The sequence below is a fragment of the Chelonoidis abingdonii genome, chromosome 3 (assembly GCF_003597395.2).
Source record: "Chelonoidis abingdonii isolate Lonesome George chromosome 3, CheloAbing_2.0, whole genome shotgun sequence".
Taxonomy (NCBI): Eukaryota; Metazoa; Chordata; order Testudines; family Testudinidae; genus Chelonoidis; species Chelonoidis abingdonii.
The window spans coordinates 34860024-34879142 of NC_133771.1; the positions used below are offsets into that span (position 1 = coordinate 34860024).

General features: G+C 42.9%; 1 protein-coding gene across 1 annotated transcript; it reads right to left on the bottom strand.

The window, feature by feature from the left end:
- Positions 1-1257: 1257 nt before the first annotated feature.
- Positions 1258-3438, bottom strand: LOC142046515 (uncharacterized). The gene is made up of 2 exons (XM_075063468.1): positions 2556-3438; positions 1258-1784 (listed from the first exon to the last, which is right to left on the bottom strand). The coding sequence occupies exons 1-2, from the start codon at positions 3103-3105 to the stop codon at positions 1258-1260; spliced, it is 1077 nt and encodes a 358-aa protein (XP_074919569.1). The 5' UTR covers positions 3106-3438.
- Between the last annotated feature and the right edge of the window lie 15681 nt (positions 3439-19119).

The window sequence follows — 19119 nt, forward strand, 5'->3', positions numbered from 1 at the left end:
AATAGCCCTCTGGAAGCTTGCAACTCCAGACAGCTACCGGTCAGTCGCGAATCAATTTGGAGTGGGAAAATCTACCGTGGGGGCTGCTGTGATGCAAGTAGCCAAAGCAATCGTTAGGCTGCTGCTACGAAAGTTTGTGACTCTGGGAAACGTGCAGGTCATAGTGGATGGCTTTGCTGCAATGGGATTCCCTAACTGTGGAGGGGCCATAGATGGAACCCATATCCCTATCTTGGCCCCAGAGCACCAGGGCGCCGAGTACGTGAACCGCAAGGGGTACTTTTCCATGGTGCTGCAAGCACTGGTGGATCACAAGGGACGTTTCACCAGCATCCACGTGGGATGGCCAGGAAGGGTTCATGACGCGCGCGTCTTCAGAAACAGTACTCTCTTTAAACGACTGCATCAAGGAAATTACTTCCCAGACCAGAAAATAACAGTGGGCGATGTTGAGATGCCTGTCGTTATCCTGGGTGACCCAGCCTACCCCTTGATGCCGTGGCTCATGAAGCCATACACAGGCAGCCTGGACAGTGCTCAGGAGCTGTTCAACTACAGGCTGAGCAAGTGCAGGATGGTGGTAGAGTGTGCATTTGGGCGTTTAAAGGGGCGCTTTCGATCATTACTCACTCGCTCAGACCTCAGCCCAAAGAATGTCCCCGTAGCTATTGCTGCTTGCTGTGTGCTCCACAATCTCTGTGAGAGTAAGGGGGATACCTTTATGGCGGGGTGGGAGGCTGAGGCTAATCGCCTGGCCGCTGACTACGAGCAGCCAGACACCAGGGCGATTAGAAGAGCACACCAGGAGGCGGTGCGCATCAGAGAAGCCCTGAAAATGTGTTTTGTCGCGGGCCAGGGTATGGTGTGATTGCAGTGCTTCTTTGCCCTTGATGAACACTCCCGCCTCTATTGACTCCCTGTAAGCAACCCACCGTCCCCCTTTACTTACAGCTTGCTGCAGGACTTTCAAAATCAACCCCCCACCCTTTCATTACATGTGGCTGAAGGAAAGAAAGCCAGTATGTTTTAAAAATCATTTAATCTTTATTAAAACTCATTTGTTATTGCTTTAAAAACATGCGTTCATTTTTAAAGGATCATTCCCTGTAATAAAAGCACCCTCCCCCCTTTGGATGTATGTCTGATTAGAAAGGAACTATATTCAGAGGCACAGATTTATCTAGGTATCCCTGAAAGCTGTGCTTTGGGAGGAGGATCACAGGTAAGGAAAAGCCCATGAAATACATTTCAGCTTCATTACAGCCTTTTGGTTGGGCTCTCCATGGGGGTGGAGTGTGCTGGTGCAGGAAGCCTTCCCCCACGCGTTCTAACACGTCTGCGTGAGGGAGATATGGAACCTGGGGAGCTTGGAGGGTGATTAAACATGGACTGCAGTGGCACTCTGTAACCCCGCTGCTGTTCCTGAACAATCAACATGCGTCTGAGGATATCAGTGTGATCACGCAGCAGCTCCAGCGTTCCATCACGCCAGCGCCTATCTTCCTCCCTGCACCTCTGATCTTCCTGCCTGTCTTCCTTGCGCCACCTCTCTTCTACCTGCCGGTCTTCCTCTCGCCACCTCTCATCTCGAGCGTCTCTCCTGTCCTCCCGGTCACTGGCATCTTTCTTGTATTTTGCTATCAGTTCCTTCAAATCACTATGATGAGCTGTGTTACTGTGGCTGACTTCCATGACTTCGGAAAACATTTCGTCTCTCGTTCTCTTTTTCCTCTGTCTCTTGGGTAGCCTGGCAGATGGGGTAGTGAGTAAAGAACACTGCACAGCTGTATGGTGGAGGTAAGAGAGAGAAGTATGTAAAAAGATACATTTCTTAGAACAATGATTCCACTCACTCACACAGCACAAAACTATGCACCTTACACAGGACATGTGATTTCACTGCAAGGTCACATTTTTCATCTTTTAATACCGGGAGACTCTGTCCCTGGGCTCAGAGCACAGTACAGATGCAGCTTGCCGGTACTGCCATTATAAATTTGCTTCCAAGCAGCCATGGTAAGTCTTTATGTTTGTCTCACCCCTCCCTGCTAAAGCATCATCGCAGCACAAGTCCCCTCCACCCAGCTACATCGAGTGGCATTACAGGAGCATAATGGCCATGTTTTCTCTCCTAATTACAAATTAATTACTTATTTAAACCAGGTCACAATGAACGATAGAACTCTGGTGAGAGTTACAGCAGAAGAGGCAGAGCGAATGTTTCATGCCTGTGATCAGAGTCCTGGCGCTTATGCATCTATGCTTTGTGAAGCAATGATTCCAAATTACGTCATGCATGCCTGGAGGGGCAAAGCATCTTTCATTGGAGGACCGGCTAAGGCAGCATTGCCCCGAAATTTACTGAAAAGGCTCTTTGATTTCCTGCAATATCAATTCATGGAGATTTCTTGGGAGGATTTTCATTGCATCCCCAGACATGTTAAGGAACTTTTCATGTAACTGTAATGGCTAAAAAGAAATGACAACGCATGCTTAAAAATTGATAATTAAAAAATGCTAGTTTTTAAATATGACTGATTTAAACATTTACTCACCGCTGGTCCCTTCCATGGCTTCACTTTCTGTGATAGTGGCTTGATTAGCCTGCTGCAAGGTTAAATCTTGGGTCAGAAACAACTCCTGGCTGCTGTTGGTAATTGAGAGCTGTGTGGTATCAGCAATGTCTCCCTCATGTACCTCTTCCTGATCTTCCCCCTCTGCAGAATCCTCAGCCACAGTTGAAACTGAAATCAGGTCATCTGAATCCACGATTAAGGATGGGCGACTGGTAGCCAAGCCCCCAAAAATTGCATGTAGCTCTGCATAGAACCTGCATGTTTTAGGAGCAACTCCAGATCTCCCGTTTCCCTCTCTGGTTTTCTGGTATGCTTGTCTCAGTTCTTTCACTTTAATCCTGCATTGGAAAGAGTCCCTGCTGTATCCTTTTGCAATCATAGACTTTGAAATTCTTTCAAATACTTTCTCATTCCGTTTTGACGAACGGAGTTCTGTTAGCACTGAATCCTCACCCCAGATAGCAATGAGATCCAAAAGCTCTTCTGTGGTCCATGCTGGAGCTCTTTTTCTATTCTCAGGAGACTGCATTTTTAAAGGTGCAGCGTGATTAACTGCTGCTCAGAGCCCCACGGTGGACAAACAGGAAACTGATTCAAACCTCCACGGGTCTTTTCCTGTTTACCTGGCCAGTGCATAGGAGTTTTGAGTGCTGTCCAGAGTGGTCAGTGGTGATCTGTGGGATAGCTCCTGGAGGCCATTAACTTCGATTTCCGTCCACACTGCACTAAATTCGAATTAGTAAAATCGATTTTAGGGTTACTCCTGTGGTTTAGAAGGAGTACTAAAATCGATTTAAATAGCCCTTTAATTCGAATTAGAGGGCTGCGTCATGTGGATGGGTGCACCATAAATTCGAATTAAAGCCGTTTAATTTGAATTTAAGGCGTCGTGTAGACATGGCCTCAGACTCTCTCACCAGCAAGCTGCTGACTATTAATACGGCTGCATTGTGTCACCATAACTCTTCCCAGTGTGTCATGTTCCATGCAAGGTGGGAGAGGACTTTCAGGTTAAAATCAGACTATATCTTTACAAAAAAGAAATCCTTTGTTCTGTGCTGGCTGCAGCAATGCAGCACCTGTGTGGGCCCATTGTGCTGTGCTGGCTGCAGCAGTGCAGCACCTGTTGGGCCCTTTGTTTTCAAATGTGTTTGAAAAGCAACGATAGGGCCAGCCTAGTTTCAGCTGAACTGCAATACAAAGATGTGGACAACAGCCCTTGAGCAGGACAGCCAACGATTGCTCTGGGTATATAGGTCAGTGATAAAGCTCTGGTTACATATTGCTTAATAGAAAACCTTCCATCTTTTCTTCAGCTAGAGTCTCAGTATACTTACCACAATATACTTTCCTGCTAAGGTTACCTTTTGAGGAGCATTACATTACTTCCTGGTCCCTCTCCCCAAACCCCAGCCCTCAGTTGCAGCTGGACTGGCAGAGATTCTATCACACATGCCCTCTTCTGTTTCACTGTATGCTCGTACAGAAATTATCCTTCAAGCTGAGTTATGCTTCAAGGCACCTTAAACTATCATAGATTTTCAGCACAAATGGAAACCTAATATCGGTAATGAACAGATGGCTTTTATCTTGCTTTTTTGCCAGTCTCAAGTATTGTGGCTAAAACCTTCATAATTACCCCCATCATTTTATCTGTGATTGCTTAGTATGATGATTTCATGAGCTTTGTTATAGAAGAGGTAATCTAGTCAAGGAACATTTTCAGGCTTTCTCAAAGATGTATTGTTCCTACTGAGTTACACCATCCTGCCCATCTTGACATTTTGCTGCACTTATGGAGAGTTCTCAAGAAAAATAAAGTTTGGTCTTTGTCCTCCTTGTCTCAACCCTTGTCTTGTTTGTTACCAGCCTTGCAAGCAGCAGCAAAAGCTGCCTATATACTAAAATAAAACATCTCGATTTCTTCTAGGTTTATCAAACACATGCTTCAGGCTAATTCAAACTAGCTGTCCTGCTGAATTCAGCAAGCCATTGTTTTCTGTGCACATACATGGTCAGAACTTTTGAGGGGAGATTTTAAAAGCATCTAAGCCTAATTCTACACTACACACCACTTTCAGCAGCATGTAGGGTATGGGTGGCTACAGGCTGCAGTGAAAAACACTCTGTGTCTACACTGTGACATGGAGCTACAGGTGTGTCAGTGCAAGGCTGTGGCAGAGGGGAGGCAATGGGCTCAGAGTGAGCCTTGTCCGCACTGCCTCCCCACCTGCCAGAGCCTTTCCCTGCTGTAGAGGAAACGTCCAGCAATAGGGAACTGACAGCCTCTCCCTGTGGCAGCAGCTGGTGGAACCTTGCCCTCCACTGGGGAAGGGCGCCAGTAGTGGGGAGTAGGCAGGGCTGGCTCCAGGTTTTCTGCCGCCCCAAGCAGCGAAAAATTTTAAAAAAAGGCGATCGGCAGCACTTCGGAGGTAGCTTAATCATGCTGCTCCATTCTTCAGAGGCAGTTTGGTGGCGGGTCCTTTGCTCCCTCTCTTCCTTTTCGGCAACACTTCGGCGGCATCTTCGGGAGCAGCTCAAAGAGGAAGAGAGGGACTGAGGGACCCACCGCCGAATTCCCACTGAAGACTCGGACATGACGCCCCTTTGTATTGGCCGCCCCAAGCACCTGCTTCTTTCGCTGGTGCCTGGAACTGGCCCAGGGATTAGGGTTGCCAACTTTTTGACTGAAGAAAACCAAACACCCTTTCCCCTCCCAACATTTTCTCCAAGGCCCTGCCCCTGCCATGCCCCTTCTCTGAGGCCTCACCCGTGCTCAATTTATTTTCCCCTTCCTCACTCGCTTGCTCATTTTCACCAGGCTGGGGCAGGCGGTTGGAGCGTGAGAGGGGGTGCGGGCTTGTGGTGGGGCTGAGGATGAGCAGTTTGGGTTGTAGGAGGGGGCTCTAGGTTGGGGCTGAGGGTTTGGGAGTGGGTGCAGGGTGCAGGCTCAGGGAGAGAGTTTGGGTGCAGGAGGGGGCTCAGAGCTGAGGCAGAGGATTGGGGTGTAGGAAGGTTTGGGGTGCGGGCTCTGGGCAGTGCAGACCTCAGGCAGCTCGTGGGAAGTGGTGACATGTCCTTCTGGCTCCTAGATGCAGGGGCAGTCCAGGGGCTTTGTGCACTGCCCCTATTTGCAAGCGCCTGGCCAATGGGATCTGAGGAGTTGGTGCTCAGGGTGGTGCCTGTACCACGGGCAGGGGCAGTGCATGGAGCTCCCCTGGCCACTCCTGTGCCTAAAAGCCGGAAGGACATGCTGCCCGCTTCTGGGATCCACACGGAGCTGGCCACTGTGGCCAACCGATTTTTAGTGCCCCGATCAGCATAGCTGACTGGAGTCACCAGGGTCCCTTTTTGACTGGTCATTCTGGATGCCTGGCAACCCTAGGAGGCTAAAAATAGAAGTGTGGATGGAAGACACATCTTGGGCAAATAGAGAGCAGTGTAGGCCATTCACTCCCTTCAGGTATGTCTATACTGTACTCGCCTAAGCCATGCCTCACCATCTACACCTATGCTTAAATCCATGCTAGGGGGGCTACCTGTGTGCATACTCTGCTGGCTGCCCAAAGAAGCATGCAGTGTAGCTGTGGCCCAAGATATTTAGACCTTGTGCTCCTAACACCCTCAGGTGGTATTGAAAAATCTCCCTCTCTAGCCACAAAATTCTCCTGTATCAAGGGTAAGGTGAAAGAAGACTCCCTGAGAATCACATTCTCGAGTTTCCTTTGAAAGTTTGACTCCAGGGAAAGGGATTTGAAGCAATGGGATGGGACAGAGGATATAGAGCGAATCTGAGAATTCATAGGAAGATGAGCTTTATTCTTATAGACTGGGCTTTCCCAAATTCTTGTTCTTCAGGGCTTTTTTTCCCTTGACAACATCTTCTTCAAGACTCACTAAAAGTATTGGAATGAATACCCTTTCTCCAGAGAGATCATAGACACACATTTAATATAATATACAGAGAGCATTATACTGCAGCTCAGAATGAATCCCACCAACAGCCTAAGCTCTAGCCTGAACCGGCACATGCCTCCTGGTATTTTTAGAGCTCTAACCTGAGCCCTGCTAGCATGATTTTGTTGACCTGAGTGGGGAGGTTTGATCCCTGCTGCAGTGCAGATATACCCTCAATGCCCCCAACCCTACCAACTCATCTCCATCCCCGTGGGAAGCAGGAGGAAGTAGAGTTCTCTGTGCTTCCAAGAGTGCAGAGACTGCTATTGTGAGATGCTCTTGCGCAGCCATATTATGCAAAGGAGGCTTCTAGCAAGCTTCTGTCCCTGTCTGCGCACACAAGGGCCTCTTACAAACTGGCCTACAGTGTTTCTGGGCTCAAATCCTAAAACAAATCTGTTCACAAAGCACAGAACTTCCAAATACCCAAGGAAACAAGTTTACAAGTGCTGAAAGTTCGCTATATTTGTACAATGCAAGACCAATAATTAACGTTCACCCTTCCATCCCCAGAAAGCAAAGTTTCAGTGGAATTCTTTCCTTTCTTTTCCAGTCCCCAGCCAGACAAAATGTTTGGGTTGCTTTGCATCTGTAGAAGAAAGTGCTCTGATGTGAAATATTACTTAACAATGTGACAAACGGGGCAAGTCATTCATGCCAACTCATTTTCAGGTTGTCATCTCTCAAGAAGCACAGCAAGCATGGGACGTTTGCCCAGGGAAAGCTAGAGATAATAAAAGTATGTGGTTAACCAGCTAACCACTGGATGACACTATTGCTCCACACAGCTACAGCTGAAAGACTATCTTGCAGTGGAAATGTGACTTGTAGAGAAAAGTGCAAATGTGGGATTTTCAAGGGTTTAGTATACTCTGTCTTAATGCGAGGGACAAATACATTGTGCTTACCTTTGTAAATGTCTTCACAATTAAGTGCCATTTTTATTTCTATGATGTTTAGGTTAAGCAGCCTGATTCAATCTGGGTTTAGCCACTGCTGGCAGGGTTCTCCAGATCCAGAGCAATGAAGAAATAGTAACTTCAAATGTCACACAGGGCGGCTTTACTTACAGCATCACTTAGAAGATTAAAAATAAATTGAAGCATATGTCACATCAAAGGGGGCAAAAAAAGGACATCTGCATTATTTGATGCATTAATGAGAAAGTTCTGCTGAGCCTTGATTTGAACTGTATGGGAAAAGATGAGATTGGTAAGCTTCGAGTTAAATGTATTTCAGATCAAATTGTTTCTGAAATTAGCATTTAAGTGGGCTAGGGAAAGCTTGCTTTTTATACTTTGACTTTTGAAATATTGTTGGTAAATTGAGCTTTGCCCTTTTAACTTGAAGAGTTTACAATAAAAAAAATCAAAGCAATTTAGCTACAGATATCTAAGGCTGCATTTCGGTAGAGTAAGCAAGAATAGCTCTCCTGCCTGAGGCAAATCTTATCATCCATGACCATCTGTGCAACTACAAACTGTCTACCTCTGGCGCTGCATGATTCTGTAGACATTGGGCTATGGAGTCACAAACTAACATCTGTCCATTTTGACTGATTCTCACCTCCACCCCCAAAGACTATTCCCTAACGACCCCTTCCTTTTCAACTAAAATCAGACACACTTACCTCCTAATGTCAGACACCTGTAGTCAAATGGGGAGTGGGACCAGATCAGTCTTGTTTTTCACCCCTTGTCACAGGAATAAAGATAAGTAAAGGGCAGTAAAGGCTGGACTTTGAGATGCATAGGCAGACACACTCATGAAAAATTCAAGAGGAATAGTAAGAGTTACTCTATGCTATCTTGATGTCTATGGTTTATGTAGCTGGATTGGAGAAGGCTCCTTTAGTACTAAAGGAAATATGACTTCTAGTAGACTAATGTACTATATTTAATGCATTTGCTTTTCTCCCTAGGGCTCAGTTGCAAATGCAGCTCAGGCCAAATTGATGAAGTATCAGTTAATGTGAGCCTGACGGCTTGGAGAAGACACAGCTGCAATGAGCGTCAATGATCTTAGGACAGGAGACAACCCTCTCTCCCCCAACAACTCCTAAAAGAATACAAGCCAATATTTGCTAATTTGATGCTTTTGAATTAAACACCAAAATCCCTATTTATACACTTAACCAGAAGTTGCCTGATTTTCAGAGATGTTTTTCTAGGGTTCTCTTTTACAGCTGAATTTGGCCAGTTGTACAAAAAAAAAAATCTACCTTATTATTACCGCTATGAAACATGTGCTATATGGATATTAGATGTGCCATATTGGATGTGTATTGTGTCCAGTTTTGGGCCCCCTACTACAGAAAGAATATGGACAAATTGGAGAGAGTCCAGCAGAGGGCAACAAAAATGATTAGGGGGCCAGGGCACATGACTTAGGAGGAGGGGCTGAGGGAGAGTGAGGGTGGATTTGACAGCAGCCTTCAACTACCTGAAGGGCGATTCCAAAGAGGATGGAGCTCAGCTGTTCTCAGTGGTGGCAGATGACAGAACAAGGAGAAATGGTCTCAAGTTGCAGTGGGGGAGGTCTAGGGTGGATATTAGGAAACACTATTTCACTCGGAGGGTGGTGAAGCACTGGAATGGGTTACCTAGTGAGGTGGTGGAATCTCCATCCTTAGAGGTTTTTACGGCCCGGCAGGACAAAGCCCTGGCTGGGATGATTTAGTTGGTGTTGGTCCTGCTTTGAGCAGGTGTAATAAACGTTTGTCTCAAATCTGGACTTAGAGTTCAACATCTGAGTGTTTATCTGAACCTCCCCCAAGCTCACTACCAGCTTGGATTTTACTTCGCTGCCACCAGATAAGAATTAGGCTCTTATCAGCCTGGATTCCCCAAATACTCCTTGGGGGACCCCCTCTATGGACTCCAATCGTTCCTTGGGAAGACCCCCAAGAACCCAGACCCTGGGTCTTCCTATCTCCAACGGGAAAACAAGTTCCCCCCCATTTGTCTCCTCGATTATCGTCTCCGCCGTCCCTGCTGGTGTGGACTGAGCCGATTCCACGTACTTAACTCTTGAAGGCAAACAAAGAGAGGAAATCACCCTCCACCTGACGGCGATTGCCTTCAAATCTAGTAAAGCTGATATACAGAGATTTTCTACTCCCCTTTCCTGTAGCCTCACCAGAGAAAACAACCAAACCTCAACCAAGGATTTAAAAAGGACAAACTTTATACAAAAAAAAGAAAGAAAATATCAGAACAAATATATTGCATTAAGAAACTCAATACAGGCCTTGCTTATAAGAAAATATGAACAGACGTTGATTTTAAAAGATAGCCCAATTAAACCAGTCCAGCACAGTACAACACACATGTAAATACAACACAAAGCATATAACAGCCTATTTGCCTTTGTACTCACACTTTGTAGGAGAATATTAGAAAGAAATAGGAGTTAGCAGGAAAGCTGTTTCCTCCATAGCTGGGAGAAACACAAAGACCCAGAAAAAAAGCCAAAAACCTCCAGAGGTTCCCACCCTTTACAGTAAAGGAAAATTAACCCTTACCTTACCTATCTACTTATGACAGCAGGGGATTGGATTAGATGACCTCCTGAGGTCCCTTCCAACCCTGATATTCTATGTTTGGCAACACCTGTATACCATTGGCATGATGTGCCAATAAAGTGGAGAGCTGAGATGTGTTTCCATTGGTTTACCCTGGATTTACAACCTTTGCTTCAGTTATGTATAATATAATATAAGAGAATAACCAATTTTAAGTAACTCCACTCATTCGTTTATTTACAAATGTTTTTACAACTTGTGCCCACACAACCAGCACAAACTCAACTTATTGTAAGCACCAATGGAGGTCCTCAAATGCCACTCCGAACACAATACTTGCATTCTGAAAGCAATTTTTAAAATGTATTGTGGGCCAAAACCATAGATCCACACCCAATCTGAGTGTGATTCCCAGGCTGGGAAAGTAATCCTCCCACTAATCTACAGAGTGATTGTAGAATCACACCATGATGGTTACTTCCATCAAATGGAAGAAGAAACCCTCTGCAGCTCCAATGTACCCCATGGGGGCAAGGTGAAGATTAGGGGATGCATCTCACAATCAGTCCTCTGCAGCACCCCCTGTATGGCCCAGCATCCAGTTTTTCCTTCCTTCTCAACTTGAGTAGGAGAGCTGCATCAGTTTCATTACCAGGGAAGAATTAGTATAGAACATATGAATGGCCATATTGGATCAGACCAATGGTCCATCTACCCAGCATCCTAACTTCTGACAGTGGCTGGTGCCAGATGCTTCAGAGGGAAGGAACAGAACAGGGCAATTATAAAGTGATCCATCCCCTGATGTCCAGTACAGCTTCTGGCAGTCAGAGGCTTAGGGTTACATCCCTCACCATCTTGGCTAATAGCCATTGATGGACCTATCCTCCATGCAGTTACCCAAGTCTTTTTTCAACCCAGTTATACTTTTGGTCTTCACAACAGCTCCTGGCAATAAGTTTTACAGGTTGACTGTGCATTGGGTGAAAAAGTATTTCCTTTTTGCTGCCTATAATTTCATTGTGTTATGTGAAGGGGTTTATTAACTTTCTCCACACCATTCATAATTTAATTGACTTCTATTATATCCCCCCTCAGTCATCTCTTTTCCAGGCTGAACAGTCCCAGTCTTTTTAATCTCTCCATATAAGGAAGTCATTCCATACCCTACTCATTTTTGTTGCCTTTCTCTGTACTTTTTCCAATTCTAATATGACTTTTTGAGATAGGGTGACCAGAACTGCACACAGTATTCAAGGTGTGAGTGTATCATGGATTTGTATAGTAGAATTATGATATTTTCTGACTTATCTGTTCCCTTTCCTAATGATTCCTAACATTGTTAGCTTTTTTTAACTGCTGCTGCCCATTGACCAGAGGTTTTCAGAGAACTATCTATAATGACTCCAAGGTCTCTTTCTGGAGTGCTAACAGCTAATTTAGACCCCATCATTTTGTATGTATAGTTGGGATTATGTTTTCCAATGTGAATTTCTTTACATTTATCAACAGTTAATTTTATCTGACAATTTCCTTGTCCAGTTGCCCAGTTTTGTGTGAGTCCTTTGTATCTCTTCACAGTTAGCTTTGGACTTAACTATCTTGAGTAATTTTGTATTGTCTGCAGACTTTGCCAACTCACTGTTCACCCCCTTTTCCAGATTATTTATGAATATGTTGAACAGTGCTATCCCAGTACAGATCCTTGGGGGACCCTGCTATTTACCTCTCTGAACCATGGAAATTGTTTATTCCTACCTTTATGTTTCCACCTTTTAATCAGTTACTGATCCATAAGAGGATCTTTCCTTTTATTCCAGGACTCCTTACATTGCTTAAGAGCTTTTGGTGAGACTTTTTGAAAGTCTAAGTACACCATATCAGCTGGATCCACATATTTGTGGACACCCTCAAAGGATTCTAATAGACTGGCGAGGCATGATTTCTTTTTACAAAAGCCATGTTGACTCTTTCCCCCAACAAATCATGTTCAGCTATGTGTCTGATAATTCTGTTCTTTACTATAGTTTCAACCAATTTGCTTGGTACTGGCCTGTAATTGCCAGGCTTGCTTTGGAGACTTTTTTAAAAAAGTTTTACATTAACCTATTCTCCAGTCTCCTGGTACGGAAGCTGATTTAAACTATAGTTTATATACCACAGTTAGTCGTTCTGAAGTTTCAGATTTGAGTTCCTTCAGAACTCCTGAGTGAACATCATCTAGTCCTGGTGACTTACTACTGTTTAATTTATCAATGTAAATGCACTGAAGTCCCAGAACAGTACTTTTATGGATTTTCAAAGAACTGATGCAATGAAACAGAAATAGAAGAGATATGAGAGGACAGATTGAGCCCCAAACAGAATTTCTCCTGTCCCTGCAAGAAATGTCTTTGAGACTAAGGCAGTAGAGACACGAAAAGGTGTTTGGCTGGAAAAATAAGAGGCTTACAAAATAAGCTTCACAGTCACAAATAATTAGACATTTTGGTTAGTGACTTATTCAGGTTTTCTGAGTTTCGGAGGCCCTCTCCTTCCTGCACACAAAAATTAAAGTGCTTTAAAATTTCCAGCCTTAAGTTATCTGCACTGTAAGAGTTGTAGCAATATGTTTTGTGAAAAATAAGTTCTCTTACAAAGTTTTTCCTCAAATATGACCAGTTTTAACAGCATTTTGAAATATGGTACATAATGAGCAGCTATGAAATCCTAGCACTTCGAAGATCATCTGAAACAAATATTGGCTTTTACAACTAAACATGGTACTAGAAAAATTAAAGTGAAGGAAATATTCATGGAGCAAGTTATTTGGGGCTGGACAGATTTAAAACATGAGTCCAGGGCAGTAGAAGTGATAAGTTCAGACCAGGTCTACACTGAAAAATTAGTTTGGTATAACTACATCACTCAGAGGTGTGAAAAGTCCACATCCTTGAGCAACACAGTTAAATTGACGCAACTCTCGGTGTACACAGGTGCTAAGTTGATGGGAGAATTCTCCCATCAACATAGCCTATCAGGGAAGTGGATTAACTATGCCAACGGGAGAAGACCTGCAGCTTTTTAAGTGTAGACCTGTCCTCAGGCTAAGTGTGCTTAACTTTTTCTGAAGTGTTGGTTTGCGATGCTTTGTGACATATTCATGATGTTGATGGGCACCTGCTATTTAGTGAACTAAACTTGTCAATATAATTGTATATCTCAAAATGAAAGACTGTAGAAAGTAAGATTTCTTCAAACTAAGGGATTTTCAAAGCCTGTGTTCAGGAAATAAGGCCCAGGTCCTCAACTTGTGTAAATCAGCATAGTCTCAGATGAAGTTACTGGAGCTATGCTGATCCACGCCAGCTGACGATCTGACCCACTATGGTTTTAAAATAAAGCACAGTGACCTCTGTGTTTAGTATTGTACAGTGATTTCTGTTCTGATCCCCTGATTCTGATTGCTCATAAATTCTAAAAGTTTTACTTTTCTCATTGAAATTATCTAGGCTTGGTCTTTGGCCAATAGTATTCTCAGGTAGCTCTTCTATAATCTACATCCTGTCCCCTAGCATGCCCTGCTTCCAGCTTGCAGTCACGTGACATTCACATGACTAATATTCCTATGATGTGGGAGAAAACCCAGCATAGGTTGAGGGGGGGGGGGGGAAGAAGACTTGAACTCCCCTCAAAGGCTCAGCTCTTTCTGTGACAATATGTAAAAATATAATAAACATGCTCAGTCACTCTACAATGGAGAGGGCAGAGTTAAGATTGTATGTGTAACCTTAAGTTGGGTATTTCCTGGTATATTGGAGTGCTTAATTATAAAACTTTAACACTCTGATATATTTAATTAAAGTGCAAAGAGAAACAAAAAAAAAAGAGCTAGTCATCAAGTTTGTAGATTAGACCTTAATTGCAAATAAAAGACTAGATTCATATCCTAAAGCAAGTTACATGTTCTTAGTTCAATAAATAAATAAAATAATAATAAATAATAACAAGCATACCTAGCTCTCATATAGTATTTTACATCAGGAGATCTCAAAGAACTCTACAAAAAGAAGTCAGTATCATTATGCCTTTTTATACATGGGGAAACTAAGCACAGAGAGGCAAAGTGACTTGCCAGAGGTCATCCAGCAGGCCAGTGGCAGAGCTGGGAATAGAAACCAAGTCTTCAGCATGAGAGAATTAATTCTCACAACGTCACTGTAAGGTAGGTATTATTTTCCCATTTTACATGTGGGGAAAATCAAAAGTGAGAATTTAAGTGACTTGACCAAAGCCACAGAGGTCAGAGACAGAATTAGGACTCAGTTGTTTCTGGCTCCCAGCTCTGTGTTCAAAGTAGTAGGAGTAGTTTCCTTCCTTGTATCAATCATTTCAGATAAAGGTAAGACAAATGTACATTTAACAAATTATAGTTTACGTTTGAAACCCTTGGACACACATCCTTTTTATGAGATCTTTTCCATCTCGTTTGAGCCAAACATGGAACAAAGCCACGGGATACAATAAAAGATGAGCTAGCTCCTGCTCCTACAGTCAGAGTACAAGTGTAAGGATCATGTGGATATTACAAACAGAGCCTTAGCACACCCTTGCCCTCCAAGCAAAATAGGATACTTGGTGTGCTCAGTTATTTATGAATACCCAGAATTCCCTTCCAGCTCAGGTATTTCATATCAGTGACAGAATCTGATCTCTGAGTTATCTTGTGATTTTTCTAGATGGTGCTAGAGTACATATTCTCTTTAGTTAACGTGACAGTTTGGAGGACAATTCTTGTTGATCAGCAGGCGCTGCAATAATGCAGACTTAAGCTGTATAGCGCTGTTGCGCTGTGCTAATGACAATATGTAACAAAAGTTGAGGTAGGTCTTGCAGATATACCGTTTTCTTTAGCAAGTAAGTAGAACGTGGTTTTCACTTTCATCCTTTACTGTTCTTGTGTTTGGGTTCTAGGGTAAGAAGAAAAATATATGGCTCATTTTGATGTATCATTATTAGTTTCCCCATCTGTAAAATGGGGCTAATGATACAGTATCTCCCTTGTAAAGTGCTTTGAAATCTACTTATGAAAAGTGCAATACAAGAGCTAGATATTAGTTCATAATGTGGAAACTAGTATGCAAAATAACAACCAAACATCGATAAAAGCTATATATACCATACACAGAATATGGCTAAATCATTTCCATTAAGGACCCATCACTAGACAAGTTTTTCATTTCCCTCCTGCCTTCTGTTGCTTCTGCTGTTGCCATGCAAGCAATTAGCATGATGTGTAGTTGTCAGAGTATAGTCTTTTCTTGATGTGCTTGTGTCACTGCCATAATGTTACTGGAGATGTGGTAATTTTCAATGGTGAAATCAATTGCCTAGAAAGTGAAAGCGCCATGTGTATTCTTTTTTAGGACAGGTCATTATTGACAGTGGCTCCATTCAATACAACTGACATCATAATGCATCAACTCTGCAACCGCTACAGCTTATTACTGCTCCAATTTATGAAAAGTAGGCCCTGTGTATGTGCAGTAGCCATTTTTGAAATATAAATATAGTGGACTGAATTCTGATCTCAGTTACACTGGTATAAATGCAGAGCTTTACTGATGCACATCTACAGGAAGAGAATAGAATCAAGCATATCTTAGCCAAATGAAACTATTTCAAAATACCAAAAGTTGCAAGTCTATACTGTAAATATTCTTCTCAAGCTCCTATGCTGGGTCTAAGGGTATGTCTTCACTACCGGATCGGTGGGCAGTGATCGATCCAGCGGGGATCAATTTATCACATCTAGTCTAGACGCAATAAATCAATCCCTGAGCCCTCTCCTGTCGACTCCTGTATTCCAGCTCGGTGAGGGGTGCTGGCAGAGTCAACGGGGGAGTGGCAGCAGTCGATTCACCATGGTGAAGACACCACTATAAGTCGATCTAAGTACATCGACTTCAGCTATGCCATTCATGTAGCTGAAGTTGCGTAACTTAGATCGCTCTCCCCCCTAATGTAGACCAGGCCTGACAAGTGCTTGGTGTAGCTCAGGAGAGGGGTGACAAGTTAGCTTTAAATGCCACACCTCCCCGGAAGTCCTTCCAGAAACTGGAGTTCATGGGTTGTAAACACACTTTAGCTATTCCTTTTTCCTCGTCTATGCCCCTATGTTGACATTTATGAGCAGAAATAGCATTGGAGTCTATGACCCCTTTATGCCACCCAAACACCCTTTAACACAATGGGAAACCTCAATGAGCAAGAGGCATCATGTGTGATTCATTTTTTGTGGGGGCCAGGAAGGATGCAAAACAGACTTCACATACCTCAGAATCAGGGCCTTTATTAGGATAGCTAATAAACTGAACAGATGATCTAGAGGGTTAATACCCTCTTAGTGGGTTATAACTATTTGCATTTGTGATGATTAATGGACTGAGACAGTTTAGAGTGAAGTTTACTGTATACCCACAAGCTACAAACAGTGTAGATATCTGCCATGTGAGTTTCCCCACACTGTCCTCTTAATGACCTCAAGTCTGATCTTGAAAGCCCTCACAAAGGTGAAGGAGAAATTTAGTTCAACTCATCCATGGGCATTTCCTGTGCAGAGACTCCCAGTCACGCAAGGAACATAATGGGGTTTTTGTAATATCAAACTAGTAGCTATCAATAGATTACACAATTCTTAGTGCTTGAGACCTCAGACACAGCAGAACTGGATACTGGAAAGTTAAAAATCCAACCCTTTCTTTATGCTAAAAACCCTTTCAGCAGAAATATTTGCTATTCTTTAATTTTACAGGAAATAATCTACACAGCTTGACTCTAACTAAACAATATTAGACAGTAGTGGGACAGTCCAATAGCTAGCTGACCTAGTGGTCTTGAGGTGATTTCACAGTTCTTTTCAGACTGCTCATTCCCGAGGGGACACTGCTGGGTCATATATGGTGGGCCTCAAAAAGTCCTTCTTTTGTGTCCCTTCTTCTTCATTGGCATTCCCTGCCGATGGGAGCTATGGAGCCAATGCTTGGAGGCCGCCTGTGTGCCTAGGCGCTAGAGGCACATGTTGCTGCTTCCAGGAGCCACCTGAGGTAAGCGCTGCCCAGAGCCCACACCCCAAACCCCATCTCGTGCCCCAGCCCCAGCCGGATTTTTAACAACCTGGTCAGCGGTGCTCACCGAAGCTGCCAGGGTCCCTTTTTGACCTGGCTATCCGATCAAAAACTAGATGCCTGGCAACCCTAGTTAGCAGCTGCAAGAGTTCCAAGAGGAAGTTGGAGCTAAGAAAAGGAAGCAGGGGTGGAATAAGGAAAATATTAAAACACACTGCAATACTTCTGAGGTCCTCATCATTATAGTATATATATATAATATAGCATTATAGTGCTTCTGATGCCATCATCATTACTTGAGCACCTCATAGTTACTTACAGATTTATTCTCATAACACTTTTCTGGTACAGAATTATTACTGTTTTACAGATGAAGAACTAAGGCATAGGGTAGATTAAGTGACTATCTCAAAGTCACCCAGGAAATCTGTGGCTGGAGTGGGATTTAAACATGTGATATCTGAATCACACTTCAATGCTCCAAGCACAAGACTATTCTGTCTAACTAGCCCTACCTTTCCTATGTGTTGATAACCTGATGGAAAAGCAGATCACTTAAAACTTACTTCAGTCTAATAGTCTCATTAATTACAGTTGTGTAACAGTTTCTGTCATTTCAATACATTTGAATTACTGACCCAATGATTCCTTTATGATGGGAACTTTTAAAAAACAATAACTAAATAGCAACAATGCACTGGATTTGGAAGCTATCCAGTGACTTTAATGTTAGAATCTCTAGTATGCAAGGTACTAGTGATCTCCAGAGTGCAAAGCATAGTGAAATAAGATGGATATATCTTCCATTTATCATAATTTTAAAATAATATTGCAACTACAAATATAAAACTAACTGCCATTTGCTTAAGCACCTGATTGTCCTGGAAGTTATTCAGCACAAAAGGGTTTTCAATCACGTGTTTAAATGATAAGTTTTATACTCCAAGTGTAAGTAATCACTGAGACAGTTTAAACAGATAGGTATCTGATATGTTAATTTATGCCTGGAGGGAAAGAGAGAGGAATAAAGATTGTGAGAAAGATGCTTTCATCTTAGATTTTTCTGCTGGACACTATGAAGTGCACTATTCATTTAAACATAAGAATTGTTATTTCACACTATCCATCTCCAATAGTATGGGCAGATCCAGACATTTACACTTACAAATTCTCTGTTCTGCATGGCTTCTACTGGCTAGCCCCTTAAATCTAAGGCCAGATAAGGTCTGATTTGACCAAAAGAGGTTTTCACACCAGCTGCAAATATTTAATATGCACATTTGCTTCTCTTGCAGTCTGAAGAAAAATTCTCTCTGAATTCAGAGTTTCAATTCTGTGTATTCATACACACTATGGACCTGATTTAAAGCCCACTGTGTCAATAGAGGTCTTTCAATTGATTTCAATAGCCTTTGGATCAGGCCCTATAAAAGGGTAGAGGACATGGTTTAACTTCATCCATGCATTAAGATATGTGCGTCATGCTCCTCATAACAATGTCCTACCCTTACATACTTCAGTCATTAACTTCCAGTATAAAATGAACAGAAAGCCCGCTTTTCAAATTGCATGCTTAATTTGTGGTATACTGCTAAAGTGACAGCATATGCAGTTAGGTATTTGCACACACAAGTGGCAAGTTATGCATCTTGCGAGCAATCTGTTTCATGTGGGTGGACCTTAATGCTAGTATGGAATCACAGGGACTCTACATGGGTGCATGAGTCTGCATGAACCAAATTCCAAGACTGGGGCCTGAAACAGGGGAGAAAAATAATAATTAAAAAAATGATGTGTATAAGCAATTATTGAAATGCCACGTGTACATTAAATTCAAATTGTGCACACATCTGAAATTCGGGGGTCATAATGAGAGATGGTCAAATCAAATAGTAAAATAATATATTCAATGATTTTCAGGATTTTTTTAAAAAATAAAACAATCCTCTCACTCCAC

Bases quoted from the DNA above. Each gene is read 5' to 3' on its own strand.
- LOC142046515 (XM_075063468.1), bottom strand. From the start codon at position 3,105: ATGCAGTCTCCTGAGAATAGAAAAAGAGCTCCAGCATGGACCACAGAA. The intron at 1,785-2,555 runs GTGAGTAAATGT...TCCACCATACAG, and splicing joins AGCCATGGAAGGGACCAGCG to CTGTGCAGTGTTCTTTACTC.